Source organism: Artibeus jamaicensis, unplaced genomic scaffold (assembly GCF_021234435.1).
Source record: "Artibeus jamaicensis isolate MK-2021 breed Jamaican fruit bat unplaced genomic scaffold, CSHL_Jam_final contig_867, whole genome shotgun sequence".
NCBI classification, from domain to species: domain Eukaryota; kingdom Metazoa; phylum Chordata; class Mammalia; order Chiroptera; family Phyllostomidae; genus Artibeus; species Artibeus jamaicensis.
In genome coordinates, this window is record NW_026521995.1 from 4592001 (window position 1) to 4608585 (window position 16585).

Here is a 16585-nt window from a genome sequence, read left to right on the forward strand (position 1 = left end):
CAGTGGTGCTTGCTCCACTCTCGCCTGGATTTCAGTCACTTTCCCCACTTCTCACAAGCAAATTCAGTCCTTCTGGTGCTGATTCCCATGTGGGTGGGTTTGTGTATGTTCTATGACTTTGTGGGTCTCTTCGATAAACTCTTCTATAAGACTGGGAGTTTCTTCTGCTACCGCCTCAATCCCCACAGGTGTTTTCAATCAGTGGTTTGAACAGATTTATTTCCCTGTGCTGGGGCCCTGGGTTGCGTGGTCTGTCTCACTCTCCAGGTGTTCCTTCCAGTTTATCTGTGCACAAACGTGAGACCACCCAGTCCGCAATCCAGTGCCCCACTGCTACCTAGCTGGCCAGCTGCAGACTTCCTTGAACACTGCTCCATAATCCACCACCTCACTGGGTCTGCCAGCTGCTGCTGTGCCATGAGTCCTCTCTGCCCAGATGTCTGTCTCCACCCCTCCTACTGGTCTGGATGAATGTATCTTCTTTAACTCCTTGGTTGTCAGACTTCCATACAGTTTGATTTTCTGACAGTTTTCGTTGCTTTTTGTTTTTAAATTATTGCTGTTTGTCCCTTTGGTTGTGCAGGAGGAACAGTGTGTCTACCTACTCCTCCACCTTGGCCAGAAGTCCAAGTATTTTTTAATTTATTATGCTATTACAATTGTTCCATTTTTTCTTGCCTTTACTCCCCTCTGCCCTATACCTCTCCTCCCACCATCATTTCCCCACTTTAGTTTATGTCCATGGGTCACACATATAAGTTCTTTGGATTCTCCATAGAGTAATCTTGGATCTAGCCTTTCATAATTTGGAATACTTATTTCCAGTCCCTTCTTGCCTAGAAGGTTTCTTTTGAGAAATCAGCTGATAGTCTTATGGGAACCCCTTTGTAGATAACTGTCTCTTTTTCTCTTGCTGCTTTTAAGATTCATTCCTTATCTTTAATTTTGGGTAATATCATTATGATGTGTCTTGCTGTGTGCTTCCTTGGGTCCAACTTCCTTGAGACTCTTTGAGCTTCCTGGACTTCCTGGAAGTCTATTTCCTTTGAGAGATTGGGGAAGTTCTCCCTCATTATGTGTTCAAATAACTTTTCAATTTCTTCTCTTCCTCTTCTCCTTCTGGCACCACTATGATTCAGATGTTGGAATGTTTAAAGTTGTCCTGGAGATTCCTAAGCCTCTCCAATTTTTTTTTAAATTCTTATTTTTTCATTCTTTTCTGGTTGAATGTTTATTTCTTCCTTTTGCTCCAAACTGTTGGTTTGATTCCTGGTTTCTTTCTCTACACTGTTGGTTCCCTGTACATTTTCCTTTATTTCACTTTTCCTCTATTTTGTTACCATACTCAACCATTTCTGTGAATATCCAGATTAGTAGTGGTTTGAATTCTGCATTAGATAGGGTAGCTATCTCTTCATTGCTTAGTTGCATTTTTTCTGGAGCTTTGATGTGTTCTTTCATTTGGGCCATATTTTTTGTCTTAGTGTGCCTGTTACATAATAATGGGCAGAGCCTTAGGTATTTGCCTGGGTGGGATAACCCACGTGGCTGCATTATAGTACTGTATGTGGGGGAGGGGTCTGAGAGGGAATAATTCCTTACTAAGTGTTTTTGGCTCCTTTGTCATAATTAATTGACTTTAGGTGTGAGTTTGTTTCTGGGTTCTCTGTTCTTTTCCATTATGTGTCTGTTTTTATGCCAATACCTTTTCTGCTGATACCATATTGTTTTAGTTACTATAGCTTTATACTATAGTTTGAAACCAGGAAGCATGGTGCCTCCAGCTTTGTTCTTTTTTAAGACTGTTTGGGCTATTTACGGTCTTTTGTGGTTCTATACAAATTTTAAAATTGTTTTTTCTATTTCTTTGAAAAATTCCATTAAAATTTTGATAGAGATTGCATTAAATCTCTAGATGGCTCTGGGTAGCATGGACATTTTAAGAATATTAATTCTTCCAATCTATGAGCACAGAGGATTTTTCCACTTATTTGTGTCTTCTTCATTTTCATTCATCAATGTCTTATAATTTTCATTGTACAGATCTTTCACTCTTTTGGTACATTTATTCCTAAAAAGAGAATATTTTATTCTTTTTTGATGCAATTATAAATGAGATTGTTTTTAAATTTGTCTTTCTGAGAGTTCATTGTCAGTGTATAGAAATGTAACTGATTGTTTTATACTGATTTTGTATCCTGGCCCAGAAGGGTGCCTCCAGACAAAATCCTGCAATTAAGGTGGGAGTGGCTGCATTACTGTGGCATTGCCACGTTAGTGATCTATTCCTGGGCTGATGTGCCACAACCATGCACCCTTTATGCTGAGAGAAAAGGCAATGGTGACTTCAGCAGCTGAGTGAAGCATGCCATGATAAGAGGAAAAACTAAGTTCTGCCCTTGTCATCACTGCTTAAGTTCACTCTTTCTGGAAATCATGACAACTCAGCAGGAAAAAAAAAGTTCTGAGAAGAAGCTCTGAATTGGACTGGTACGGACTATAAGTCATGAAATGGCTGAGAAATCATGGGGTTAAACTGTTACCTTGAATGGCTAAGATGAAGTTTTTCTTTTATTAAGTAAAAAATATTGCTCCTGATATATGACCTGTAACTATAAGTGAAATCATCATTTTAGCACACACAAGTCTGCAACTGTACAATTAATCTCCATACCACACCATGACATAGCAGTCTGGATTACACACTCTCTATGTTTTGGGTATATCATCTTGAATTAACACTTGGTGATGCAACCAAGCCAGAGAGACTTAATGCATTATATCCTGACATTATGCTCTTTTAGTCAACTAAATAAAGGAAGGAGGTTAAGGGGTAGAAAAAATTAAGCAAAAAGGAGGAAGGACTCATAGAAATGGACAACAGTGTGATGACTGCAGTGGAGAAGGGGGATTGAGGGAACTAAATGGTAATGGAAAAATACAAAAAAACTTAAAATAAAAGAAAACATAGAGAAAGTGTGTAATACTTACTGGTGTCCTAAATATTTAGCTACCAACATAAAATCTGCAGAGACCAAAATGATGAATATAATTATCAACATCTTGGTTAACAGAACATCAGTTTTAAACAAAAGTAAGACATTCTTGTTGTAAATGTTCATTGAGTATAAGATGAATCACACAGGGACAGATACTAGGTAAATCTTAAGGATGAAAGTAAATCCTACAGAAATCAATAAGGGAAAGACATTCTACTCAGTTTCAGAGATAGCCCACGGTCCACGTGCAAGAAAATAAAATTAAGTGCATATTTAAGCTTTCCTTTGTTCTCAGTCTCTTTCTTTCATCACCTCAATCAACTTCTTGTTTCATCTGTATGCATATGCTATCCTTATAATAACTCTGTGAGGGGTCAGGGAAGCTATTAATATGCACATTTTTCCAGATTACAGAGTAGATAGCACTGGAGTAAAACAAGCAGAAGTGGAAAGAACATTTTACCACAAGAATGAGATCCTTCACTCACCATTTGGTGGTATTTCTGTTATGGAGATAGTCAGTGTGCCCCTTGGGATTATTTTATTGCAATATATACAGCAATGTATATAATTTTATATACACAAATAGTGTATGCTTATGAAACACAGTGAAAATGTAGAGCATTTTCACCCCATAAAGTTAGGTGTGAGCCTAAAGTGTGACCTGGGACATCAGACTAACATTGAATCTATCCTGTCTTGATGCTTGACTGTGAAAAAAATCTTGCAAATAAATTATTAATAATTGATAAAAAAGAATCTACAGGAAATTATGGCAGGAACCAAAATAATAGAATATAGAGTTTTAGTGTTAACATGTTAGGACAAGAAAAAAAAGCATGTTTTTCTTTCTCTCTCTCTCTTTTTTTTTGTTTTTGCTTTAGAACCACCAAAAATTATGGTCTTAGAGATAAATTTTGGTGACAGTAATTTCCACCCTGCTTTTTATATGTTGTAGTCTAGAATAGTCTAAGAGCAAGGGGGCTGAACAAGGAATAGAAGTGAGCCCAAGAACTCCCTCAGAGCTATAGCTTTCATCTCATGTCGGGAGAGGAACCCTGACATCAGCCATGCATGAGCCTGCCCCAGGCCTATGCGCCAGAGTCCTCATGATAGGTTGGTGAACCCTACTGTATGTGATCAAAAGAACTTCCTGGGGACAGAGTGAAGCAGGAACTGTTCAAAATTGACCTTACCAGAACCCCAGGGTATCCTCCAAGGTTAGTGGGGTGTCCACCAACTGGTGGATCTCACGCCTAACCTTGCATTTTTTTCTACTTGGCATTGCTTTCAGGTTTTTCAGAATTTTACAGTGTCACTTTTTCCATTTTTAACTTTCCCCATCTTTGAAAAAAGACAAAGATGACATAGGGAAAATAAATTAAAATAACTATGCAAATGAAAATTACATCTGAGAATTAAAGAGTTGGTATGGTTTTGTCTGAAAAATGGAAAAGGATTTAGTATATCAAGCAATTTGACAAAGAAAATATAGACCAATTAAATATGATTATGTGCAATTGAGCATAAAAACATTTTAACAGGCCTGTGAAGGAAGATGACCATGTAGGCCTGACTAAAGCAGATATCAATGGGCACTGTCTATCCTGTAGAGACTTTAAAAGTGGAAACACTGAGATTAGGAATAAAATAGAGTTTTAAATTAATTTTTCTTTGAAGTGACTTTGACTACTCTTCTATTTTAGGCCAACTAAGTGTTTCTTCTTAAAATTGTATGATTCATTTTATATTACTTACTATGTACAGAAAAATCCCTCCTCATTTCCTTAAAAGATGATTAGTCATTTTTATAACTGGAATTTGTATATATCATACACTATACCTGTTCCTGAGAGTAAAGAATTTCTTTTCCCAGATTTTGCTTATCCGTTCTGACTCCCTTTTATGCCTGTAATAAATTTATAGATGGTTAAGTTTTGTATTAGGTACAAATGAACAGTTATGAATCATTATTTCCAGTACCTTTCTGCCTTTTTTTTCTCATTCTCTAAACTAGCCTTTAATATTTCTATTTGCTTCTCCAAACCACGTTTTTCTTCAGCCTTTCAATAGAAAATACATCACAAAGTTAATTACATGAACAGTACACACTATTTCTCCATAAATCTGAATAGCTATTATAATACATAGCATGCACATTCTAACTATCAAAAATTATTTAAGGGAATAATGAGTTACATTTACTTGCAAATTCCTATGAATTAGAAGAATTTAAAATCCCACATCTTCACTGCCTATAAATGATTCACTGAAAGACAGCCAACTCTACACAACATTATGAAGCAACCAAATTTATCTCTATCAACCCTCTCCCTACCAGGTACCCATTTTTCTAAATTTTGCTTTCCCTTATTTATTGTGACCTCTCCAGCTCTTTATCATAGGCAGCAGTTGCTAGTCTATTTTCTCTTTCTATCAAAACTGTCCTCAAGAAAAGATCTGACCAACTCAATCACATTAGAGCTTTTTATTATTTTTCACTATTATTTACATTTTACAAGGGAAAATGTTTTTGCAAAAGGAATGAATCTCTAACAGGGGAAATGTAGGCATTTCAAGAATGAGAGAGATTTCTTTGAGCATGGCAGGGACATACCCCAGATCATACAATAGAAGCAATCATGTCTTCTGTCTCTTTATAAGACTAATTCTCCATCAAAATCATTGTTACTTTCTAAGAATAGCCAGAATCAGTATGAACAATAATTAGGTAACTAATAATGGTCATATTAGTCCTTATTATACCTTAAACTCTTCTATTTTCACCATCTTTTCTTCACGTGTCTCAAAAACTGTTTCAGGTCTAACCTGGCAAAGAAATAAACCAAGGTAAATCCAGGTATGACAAAATTAGGTTTACAGTTGTGAGTGCATAAAACACGAAGTTTATTTTTGTTATTATCTATTAATTATTATATTATTTTTCCATATGGACCACTGTAGACCTCCTTTTGCCCCACCCATATAACATTTCAAATTAATGCATAAAGATGTGGTTTCTCTGTAACTCAAAGAAAGGCAGCTGAGACTTAAAATATGCCAACCATAGCCCCAGAGGGGTCTTCTCTGCCTTACCCAATTTATAAAGCTCAGAGTTTATATATTGCATTTTTAATTGGACAATTATGGGCCATTAAAACCAACTCTCCCACTACTGTTTTTTAAAATGCACTACTCTTGGTCAAACATTACCATTATACTTTTAAAAAATTAAATGGGTAGTTGTTACCTGTGAAGACACAAGCTTTAAAAAATCTTTTATTTTAAATGATATTCAAAGTGAATTTTTGCTACTATACCTTTCTGATGAGGAGAAGAATAGATGGTAGTGAGAAAATATACTGAATATAAACATTTGCTTGGTTAGCTATTGCTATATTCCTAAATGACAGAAAAAAATGCCCCTTATTGCCACTACTACCTTCTCTAGTGGATTCTGTGACCCCCAAACCCTTGATTTGTTGCTCTTCTTCATGGGGTGGGGTCTGCCAAGGAGGGTCTGAGAATAAGAGTCAGAGAGTCTCGCAGAATAAAATAAAAGAAAGGGACCTCAAGCTCCCTCAAGCAATCAGAAGTGTGGGTTTGGAAGAGAGATGGGGGAGAAAATGGTGAGGCAAGACCAGATGGCTAGAGATGCTAGTATGTAGTCAAGCCACAGCTGACCAGTGGCCAGGGTGATGTCCAATATTCAATTTTAAATGGCATCTTGGTGATATAAACTGTTCCTGTCAATTAACCTTCTTTAATCTCCTTAAACTTACAAATGCAAAGGTGTCATGAGAGTGGACGTTTTTAGTAGAAATCGCAGAGCTGGATTGAATTCAGCATCTGGTTAAACAAAATGTGAACTGGGATGGCAAGTAGAGTACAATGAGACTCAGAAACTGACTTAGGTCAGTGGAAGAAAGAGCTCATTCACAGTGACAACCACAAGAAGATGCTGTGGCATCTGCAGAAACTGTGGGATACACTATAGGCTGCTGCAAAACACAAAATTGGTTTGACCCAATTTTACTTACATCCAAAGGGGCAGAGAGAACCCACCTGACTTCAGCTACCACATGTTAAAGGAACACATTTTGTAATAACATCCATAAAAACTAAAATTAATTGAGTGCCAACTCTGTGTCAGACATTCCACATACATTACTGTTTACTGTTTATTTCTATACACTAACCTACTAACTTCTTCATTCAGATTACCTTAGATTTTTAAATGATAGATAATGTATGCACATATTTTTAAAATAAACTACAAACAGAAAAGTATAGAGTGCAGATTAAACTAGGTTCTGGCCAAGATAGAGGTATAGGTAGAAATCCTTTTCTTCCTCACACAACCAAAAGGATGATAACAACCAATCTAAAATCAATAAATAACTAGAAATGCAAAATCAAACTGCATGCAGCTCCTACAACAAAGGAAATAAACAGTCAACCAGAACAACCAAACTGGTGTGCCAGACAAAGAAATATGGCCCAAATGAAAGAACAGAGCAAAGCCTCAAAAGAGAGCTAAGCGAGGAGGAGATCCCCAACCTATCTGATGGAGAATTTAAAGCCCCGGTCATCAAAAATGCTCACAGAACTGATTGCGCTTGGTCAAAAAATGAAATAACAAATGAAAGATAACCAAAATGAAATAAGGCAAAATATTCAGGGAACAGACAGTGACAAGAAGAAAACCAGGACTCAAAGCAACAATTTGGAACAAAAAGAAGAAATAAACATTTAACTGGAACAGAATGAAAAAATGAGAATCCAAAAATATGAAGCGAGGCTGAGGAATCACTGGGACAACCTGAAGCATTCCAATATCTGAATTATAGGGGCACCAGAAGGAAAAGAACAACAGCAAGAAATTGAAAACTTATTTGAACAAATAATGAAGGAAAAATTCCTCAGTGTGGTGAAGGAAATAGACTTCCAGAAAGCCCAGGAAATCCAGAGAGTCCCAAAGAAGTTGGACCCAAGGAGGAACACGCCAAGGCACATCATCATTAAATAACCCAAGATTGAAGAGAAAGAGAGAATGCAAAAAGAAGCAAGGGGGAAGGAGAGAGTTACCTACAAAAAAGAGCCCGTAAGACTATCAGCTGCTTTTTTGAAAGAAGCCTTGCAGGAAAGAAGCAGCTGGAAAGTATTCAAAGTCATAAAAGGCAAGAACCTCTAATCAAGATTACTCTGCCCAGCAAAGCTATCATTTAGAATGGAAGGACAGATAAAGTGCTTCTCAGATAAGGTTAAGTTAAAGGAGTTCATCACCATCAAGCCCCTATCATATGAAATGTTAAAGGGCTTTATCTAAGAAATAGAAGATCATAAATATGAACAATAAGATGACAACAAACTCATAATTATGAACTGAACCTAAAAAACAAAAACTAAGTGAACAAATAGAAGAGTAATAGAATCACAGAAATGAAGATCACATGGAGGGTTATCAGTGGGTAGGGGAAGTGGGGAGAATGGAGTGAAAAGGTACAGGGAATAAGAATCACAATTGGTAGGTATAAAATAGTCAGGGGGATGTTAAGAATAGTATAGGAAATAGAGAAGCCAAAGAACTTATATGTACAACCCATGGACATGAATCAAGTGGAGGGCTGGAGGGGGTGGAGCAGTGGGGTGCAGGGTGGAGAGGGGAAAAAGGGGAAAAGATTGGGACAACTGTAATAGCATAATCAATAAAATATACTTAAAAAACAATAGTCAGTACTGATTTGGGCTCCCCACAAATAAATGTTAAAATTTTAGAGCATTTACATTATTTTCCACCCTCTCTGAACTCTCACATGACTGATTTTTTTATTCACAGATGTTGTTGCCTTTATTATGATTTCAGTATATGTAAACTACTATACTTGATATGTAAACTCTTTGCCATGAAAAATGGAATTTTTTTTTAAAAAGGCTTTATGTATTTGTTTTTAAAGACAGGGCAAAGAAGGGAGAAAGAGAGGAAGAGGACCATTGATGTGAGAGAGAAAAGGTGATCATTTGCCTCTCTAACATGATTGGACCAAGGACTGAACCTGCAACTCAAGCATGTGCCCTGACCAGGAATCAGTCTGGTAACCTTTTGCTTTGTGGGGGGATGCGCAATCACCTAAATCACATTGCTCAGAGTGAAAAATGGGAAATTTACTTAGTCTTGTATGCTTTCCAAAATCTTCCCTCAACCAACTTCCAAGTTTTTAGAAGGAATGTTATTTTTATACGGTCAATATCTATAGCATTGTTCTCTAACTATAAATAGGTCCTCCATGCATTATCCACACATTGATTCTAAAAACAGGAATCCAGTAAATAACATTAACAATGCCTTATGTAAATATTATTTACTATAGGACCAAATAATAAAACTAACCATAAAGAAGAATATGTAAACCCTTTACTAAAGTTTGCCACTGAAAGAACTCTTTCAAGTTTTTTTTTAATGTTTCGACTTTTAATTTTTTTCTAGCTTTCCTCATTTTTGAGTTACCTAGTTTCTCCTTTTATTGTGTCCACATTATCATGCATATTTTTTGTATACTCAGTTAAGACTTTAGCTGGATATAAGAATTAGGGTTTAAACATTTTTTTCCTTTTGAACACATTGCTTTATATCTTTTAACTTTTCTCATAAATTCTGTCTGTTTTTTTGCACTACTTCTAAGAGACATTTTTTCTTTGTCTTTCATATTATTACTTAGATCTTCAGCTGTGTCAGTTTTATTTTTCAACATGTTCATTGCTATTTTTTAAAATTTGTTATTTCCAAGAAATTATTCTTTCCCTCAGATTGTTTCTTTTTCATAGCAGCTTGCTTACTGGACAAAAGTTTTTCTTTAATGTTTTCCAAAATATGTTTATTTTAAAAATGTCTCCTAAAGTCTGTGCCTGTTTCCTAAATTAATTGTTTCCTACAGGGCCAATGGCTTTGTTTGTGGTTTTTTTGTTGTTCTTCTTTCACTTGCTAAATTCCTGCTATGTATCAGGAAATGTTCTAAGCATTGAAGATACAACAGAAAATAAAACAGGGCTAAAGTAGAGAAGATACATTTGAGAGGAATTATGAAAGAGGTAGAATTTAGGGCACTTTTTTGAGTGACAATAGAACCACCTATAATTTCTTATTCAAGCAACTAGATGGAGAATGGTACCATTCACTATGGTAAGAAAAACTAATAGACATAGGGACAATTTTGTATGCAAGCTCTCCCCTTCCTTCCTTCCTTCCTTCCTTCCTTCCTTCCTTCCTTCCTTCCTTCCTTCCTTCCTTCCTTCCTTCCTTCCTTCTCTCTCTCTCTCTCTCTCTCTCTCTCTCTCTCTCTCTCTCTCTCTTTCTTTCTTTCTTTCTTTCTTTCTTTCTTTCTTTCTTAGGAAGAATTTGGTAAATGCAGTTTCAGACACTGAGTTTCAGGTACCCATGGCACCATCACACAATGACATTAATAGGTAATTGGGACAAGGGCCCGGAATTTGGAAGGGGGGTCAATTCTACAGATAGAATTTGGAGTCATCAGCTGAAGACTTGAATAAGGCCATTCACAAAAATTATACAAATAGAAAGCATAAGGTCAGGGATAGAAGGCTGTGCCTAGGCATGGCTGATGTTCTGTTCTAAGTTATCCCTGGCTGATAGGACAATCCTCCAGCCTAACTTAGCCTGAACATGGGCCCTAAAACATCATCTTAGTTCTCTAAACTCTAACTCCTACTCCATCAATGCCCACAGTAATGAAGAGCCCTTTGATGGTTCCAGATCTATCTAAATAATAGTGCCCTTAGTTTTCTACACTGTATCTCAAACTTCCTAGAAGAAGCTGTCATCTACCACCACCAGTACCATGACTCAGTCTTTCTAAAGCTCAAAATACAGGAAGCTAGACAAAGCAAAAGCTTAAGGCAAAACAACATCAATTTAACAAAAACAAAAGTCTTTTGTTATCATTAGCCTTCTTTGGCTTCAAAAAAGTGAGTTCATAAAGGTGACTGAAGGCATGAACTTATTGGGATCCTTGTACCTATTTGCCCTCAAAAAGCTTGATCCACCTGAAATGTCTCCCTGCCCAGGGCACAAGTACTTCAGAGTGAGTTCACTGCCATTTGGTTAACATGGACCTAGGGAATCATTGAGGTAAGAGCCACAAGATTTGGAGGGCATTTACCAGGATGTTAACAGAAAAAAAAGTAACCCAAATTAAAAAAGATTAATACATAAAAAGTTAGAATAGCAAACTGGTTAAACAAAATAAGTGTCCCTGTGGAAAGACATTTATATTTATTTATTTCACCACATCCAAAGTGTTATCAGTAACTGAAAGTTTATTTTTAAAAAAATAGATTAAATTCATATACAGTAAAAATTAGTTCCAATTTTCAAGGTTCCCTTTTTCTAACTCATAAAATGATCAACTGTAATAGAGATAAGACTGTACTAAAGCATATTTTCTGTAAAGCAAATAATTATTCAATCTTTCAAAAAGACAATACCCTGACAATTATAATGACAGAGATAGCTTTTCTTTTCAGTAAAAAAAAAAAAGTACTATAGTGGACTGAAGTGTTTGCTCTCCAGTTTGAGTTGAACTTTCAACTTGGCTATAGCATGTTATATTGAATCTTCACTCTGTCCACATTAAATTGTCATTTTGTTTTATCAGCTGCTGACATTCCATTTTCTCTGGAATACACATGCTGGTCTTTATGTGGTTACTTCATTGACAGGTGCAAATATTAGACTGATAAACAATAGCTAGAGGTGAAAATAAATGGCAATATTAGTATAAAAGTAGATAGCTTCTTAGGTAGGAAAATATAAATTAATAATGATAAAAATAATCAAAAGTTCTAGTTAGAAATAATTTCTTACAAATGTTTCTCATTTTCTTATTAATTTAGATATATAAAACTGAAAATTCATAAAATTAAGAAATAGTTTCTTTATGACAAGTTATGATTCTTAAATTTGCTCCTTATTTTAAGCACTGAAAATGTTTTTAAAAACATCTAATAAGTATATAATCTTCTAAATTAGGAATCAATAGCTAAGCTTTGTTATAACAGAAGAAGTGCAATTATGTTTATTAACTACAGGAAAGCAATCATATTCCGTGTCATGTCTTCTTTCTTCTTTTTTTTCTTGTCAATGAGGGAACCATTACATTCTTTCATTTCTTCTAATTTCCACAAAAATAATTCTTCTGAAACTTTGACTATTCTTTCTGGCCTTAATGTTCCCTTGCCTCTTTCTCTTTTAAACCATCAACTATATTACTTTCAAAACAATCTTTCTAACTCATCCTGAAGAAAGGTGACCTTCTGTCCCTAAAACTTCATTAATCTTGATTTTTATATTCACATTTTTTGACCTCCTAAGCAAATGACTCTCTGAACACCAGTAATGTGTCAGTGGGTGGTCGGTGGTGGGAGAAAGGAGTGAAAAAAACACATGAAGGAAGGAGAACCAGTCTCATATTTTTATCATTTGGAGAGAAGAGACTTGAGAAGTAAGAACATTGAGACTAAAACATAAAGTTTTATACAATCAAGCACTAATCATTGCACAGGCAAATAGTCAAAACAAAACATTTATCTAAATATAGCATTAATGAATTTGCTTCTAACAAAATCTTTATGCTAGAGAATTCTTTGAAAAATAAGACAAGACTTCCTCATTTGATGTGTCCCAAGAGTGCCACTCCATGTTTGCCCAGGGCCTCAGAAACATTTTGGCAGATGATTGGGCTATGAAGCCCTATCAAATCCAAGCTAATCCAGGCCATGTGCACATCTCATGCATGTCTTCTCAAGAGTTGGAAGCCCATAAAATATGATGTAGGCTTGGCCTCTTCACCTGCTTTCAGATCTCCCTAGACTTTTTGTTCACTGCAGGAAGTCAGGTATGTAAAAGCAGTATACATATCTTCTGTCAAATTATCCAATCTAAAAATTTTGTGATCAAAATTCTTCCATGATGGAAATGGCTCTATTAAAGATGATGAAGCCATTGTTTATAACAGGAAAAAAAGGGCATAAACAATATCTCAGAAAGACATCTGTAAATTGATAAAAATTGGTTAACTAAATTATGCTACTTCTATGGAGTGAAATACTCCACATGAATGATTATATACATTCAATGGAATTGAATGAAGTTCCCCAAAATCTTGTTGTGGGTGCAAATCTCTATCAAGACTTGCCTGAAAGGGGACTTCAGGCCAAGATGGGGGCATAGGTAGACATGCTGTGCTGCCTCATAGAACCAAAAAGAGGACAACAATTTAAAATAAAAAAGCAACCAGAACTGACAGAAAATTGTTGTATGAAAGTCTGACAAGCAAGGAGTTAAAGAAGAAACTGCCCCTCATCCAGAAACTGCCATTCATCCAGATGGGTAGGAGGGGCAGAGACAGGAGCCAAGGTGGAGAGGACTCGCAGCAAGGCGGTACCTGGAGGACCAAGGTGGGCAAGGCTGTGGTGGGTGGGCCCAGTGAGGTGGCTGATTTTGAACTATGTAGTCCCACATTCGCATGTAGATAAACTGGGAGGAACAATTGGGGAGCAAGACAGAGAGCACAATCAAGGGTTCCAGTGTGGGGAAATAAAGCCTCAAACCTCTGATTGAAAACATCCGTGAGACTTGAGGTAGCGGCATAAGAAACTTCCAGCCTCATAGGAGAGTTCATTGGAGAGACACACAGGGTCCTAAAATGTACCCAAACCACCCACCTGGGAATCAGCACCAGAGGGCCCAATTTATTTGTGGGTAAATGGGGAAGTGACTGAAAGCTGGCAAAGAGCAGAGCAAGCAGCACTGTTCTATCTTGGACCCCTCCTCCACATACAGCATCACAATGCAGCCACATGGGTTGCCTCACCCTGGCAAATACCTAAGGCTCTGACTCTTACTTTATAACAGGCGTGCCAAGACAAAAAAAAATGGCCCAAATGAAAGAATAGATCAAAGCTCCAGAAAAAATACAACTAAGTGACCAAGAGACAGTCAACCTATCAGATGCACAGTTCAAAACACTGGTAATCAGGATGCTCACAGAATTGGTTCAGTATGGTCACAAATTAGATAGAAAAATGAAGGCTATGCTAAGTGAAATAAATCAAAAAGGAACAGGGAGCTGGGACTCAAATCAACAGTGTGGACCAGAAGGAAGAAAGAAACATTCAACTAGAAAAGAATGAAGAAACAAGAATTCAAAGAAATGAAAAGAGGCTTAGGAACCACCAGGACACTGTTAAACATTCCAACATCCAAATTGTAGGGGTACCAGAAAAAGAAGAGGAAGAGCAAGAAATTGAACACTTATTTGAACAAATAATAAAGGAGAACTTCCCTAATCTGGCAAAGGAAATAGACTTCAAGGAAGTCCAGGAAACTCAGAGAGTCCCAAAGAAGTTGGACCTAAGGAAGCACACCAAGGCACATAATAATCACATTACACAAAATTAAAGTTAAGCAGATAATTATAAAAGCAGCAAGAGAAAAGGAGATAGTTACCTACAAAGGAGTTCCCATAAGACTTTCAGCTGATTTCTCAAAAGACACCTTGCAGGCAAGAAGGGGCTGGAAAGAAGTATTCCAAGTCATGAAAGGTAAGGACCTCCATCCAAGATTACTCTATCCTGCAAAGCTTTCATTTAGAATAGAAGGGCAGATAAAGTGCTTCCCAAATAAGGTCAAGTTAAAGGAGTTCATCATCACCCAGCCCTTATTATATGAAATGTTAAAGGGATTTATCTAAGAAAAAGATCACAAATATGAACAGTAAAATGACAACAAACCCAGTTATTAACAACCACACCTAAAACAAAAACAAACTAAGTGAACAACTAGAAGAGGAGCAGAATCACAGAAATGGAGATTAGATTGAGGGTTATCAGTGGGAGGAAGAAAGAGGGGGGAAAGGTATAGAAAATAAGTGGCATAAATGGTAGGTAGAAAATAGGCAGTGGGAGGTTAAGAATAGTACAGGAAATGTAGAAGCCAAAGAACTTATATGTACGACCCATGGACATAAACTAAAGGGGGAGGAATGTGGGTGGGAGGGGGTGTGCAGGGCAAAGGAGAATAAAGGAGGAAAATGGGACAACTGTAATAGCATAATCAATAAAACATATATAAAAAAAAGACTTGCCTGAAAGGATGGTCATAAGGGGTTTTCAATGATTATTTCTGTGTGGCAAGATTCTTTTTTACTTTCTTATTTTGACATTTCCTTATTGAGCCAAGTTTGTATAAATAAACTATTTTATAGAAGAAATTCAGACTTCTGGTTCCCACATGGAATGCAAAAAATGCTATTTCCAGACTAACAACAAGAAAAATCCAGATACAGTACAAAAAGCAACCTTTCTTCAACCTATCAGAGAACTGAAGTCACAACCAGGTAACCTGCATTCCGGAGGGGTGAGCCTCTCCAAGTATAGTTATGATCATGAAGAGTCTCACCTATAGCAGAAACAGCACCATGCAAGTTGCAACATAAGCAGGTAAGAAAAATAGCTGAAATATAAAGAACTATGGAAGGGTTAGCAGAGTGGTCTGAAGTAGCTGGGGCCATATGTTGAACGAGTTTATGCTCACAGCTTTTTTCACTGTTTCCTACTAGATGCTAATGAGAAAAACTGAGTGCAGGGCAGGTCATGTGATAATGCAGGCTTGGGGAGGGGATCAGTTGTTGCTAGGAGAAAAGAACCTTTCCTAAGCCCTTCTATCCTAGGAAATAAAAGTCTTAAGCCCCTGGAAGATGGGAAGCAAACTCTCTGGCCAATCAGACTCAAAGAAGGTGATGAGTAAAGAAGTGTTAGGCACCAAGCACTGGGGAGGGCAGCAAATCTCTTGCTTACAGGTCATACATGAAGACATATTATGGCAAGGGGAAAATAAAAGCAACATTTTCCTCCTCTGGATGAGTGGTTGGTGATAGTCTTAGGTCTTAGAGACTGTACTAAAACAAGTGAAGTTTCCTAGTGTTACAGGAGGGATAGGAAACCCGTTTCTAAGGTTAGCCTTGTGGCAGAGGTAGACCAAGAGGCAGAAATCCAGAAAAAGATCACCTCTGAGGGACAGGCACACAGCACTTTCCAGAGACTGAGTTTTGATTCAAACAAGGGAACACCATCTCTGCCCTCACTTATGAAGTGCCAGGCAAATAGCAATCTATTACCAAGGGAAGTTTAGATACATAAAGAGAGACCCACTCTGTGGCATGGATGGACAAGTTCTGCTGAAAGCTAAGGATACAGGAGCACGCAGAGAAAGTGCTCTATTATTCTTGCTCCCACTCTAAGCACACATTTACCACACACACACACAAAAATCTAGGCTGTGGTCCAGTAAAAGGAACCATAGCAACAACCCAAATCAACTCAGTACAACTTCTGGCTATACTGGCTAAATCCCTTAGAGCAATAGTCAAATATAAGAAAAGAAATGCAATTTTTCAGGTATGAACACTGTTTACTTCAATCTCTACTAGCCTATACATGATATCTGGCATTCAATAAAAAATTATGAGACACATTAAAGAGCAAGCAGAGAAGAACCTATTGTCAAGAAA

General features: G+C 36.9%; 1 protein-coding gene across 1 annotated transcript in view; it reads right to left on the minus strand.

Moving 5' to 3' along the window:
* Positions 1-16585, minus strand: part of CUNH10orf67 (chromosome unknown C10orf67 homolog) — a 92954-nt gene that overhangs the window by 12861 nt on the left and 63508 nt on the right. The window contains exons 11-12 of the mRNA XM_053654763.1: positions 4983-5062; positions 4843-4908 (exon numbers count right to left, since the gene is read on the minus strand). Of these exons, the coding sequence (XP_053510738.1) occupies positions 4843-4908; positions 4983-5062 (146 nt within the window). The remainder of the gene's footprint in view (positions 1-4842; positions 4909-4982; positions 5063-16585) is intronic.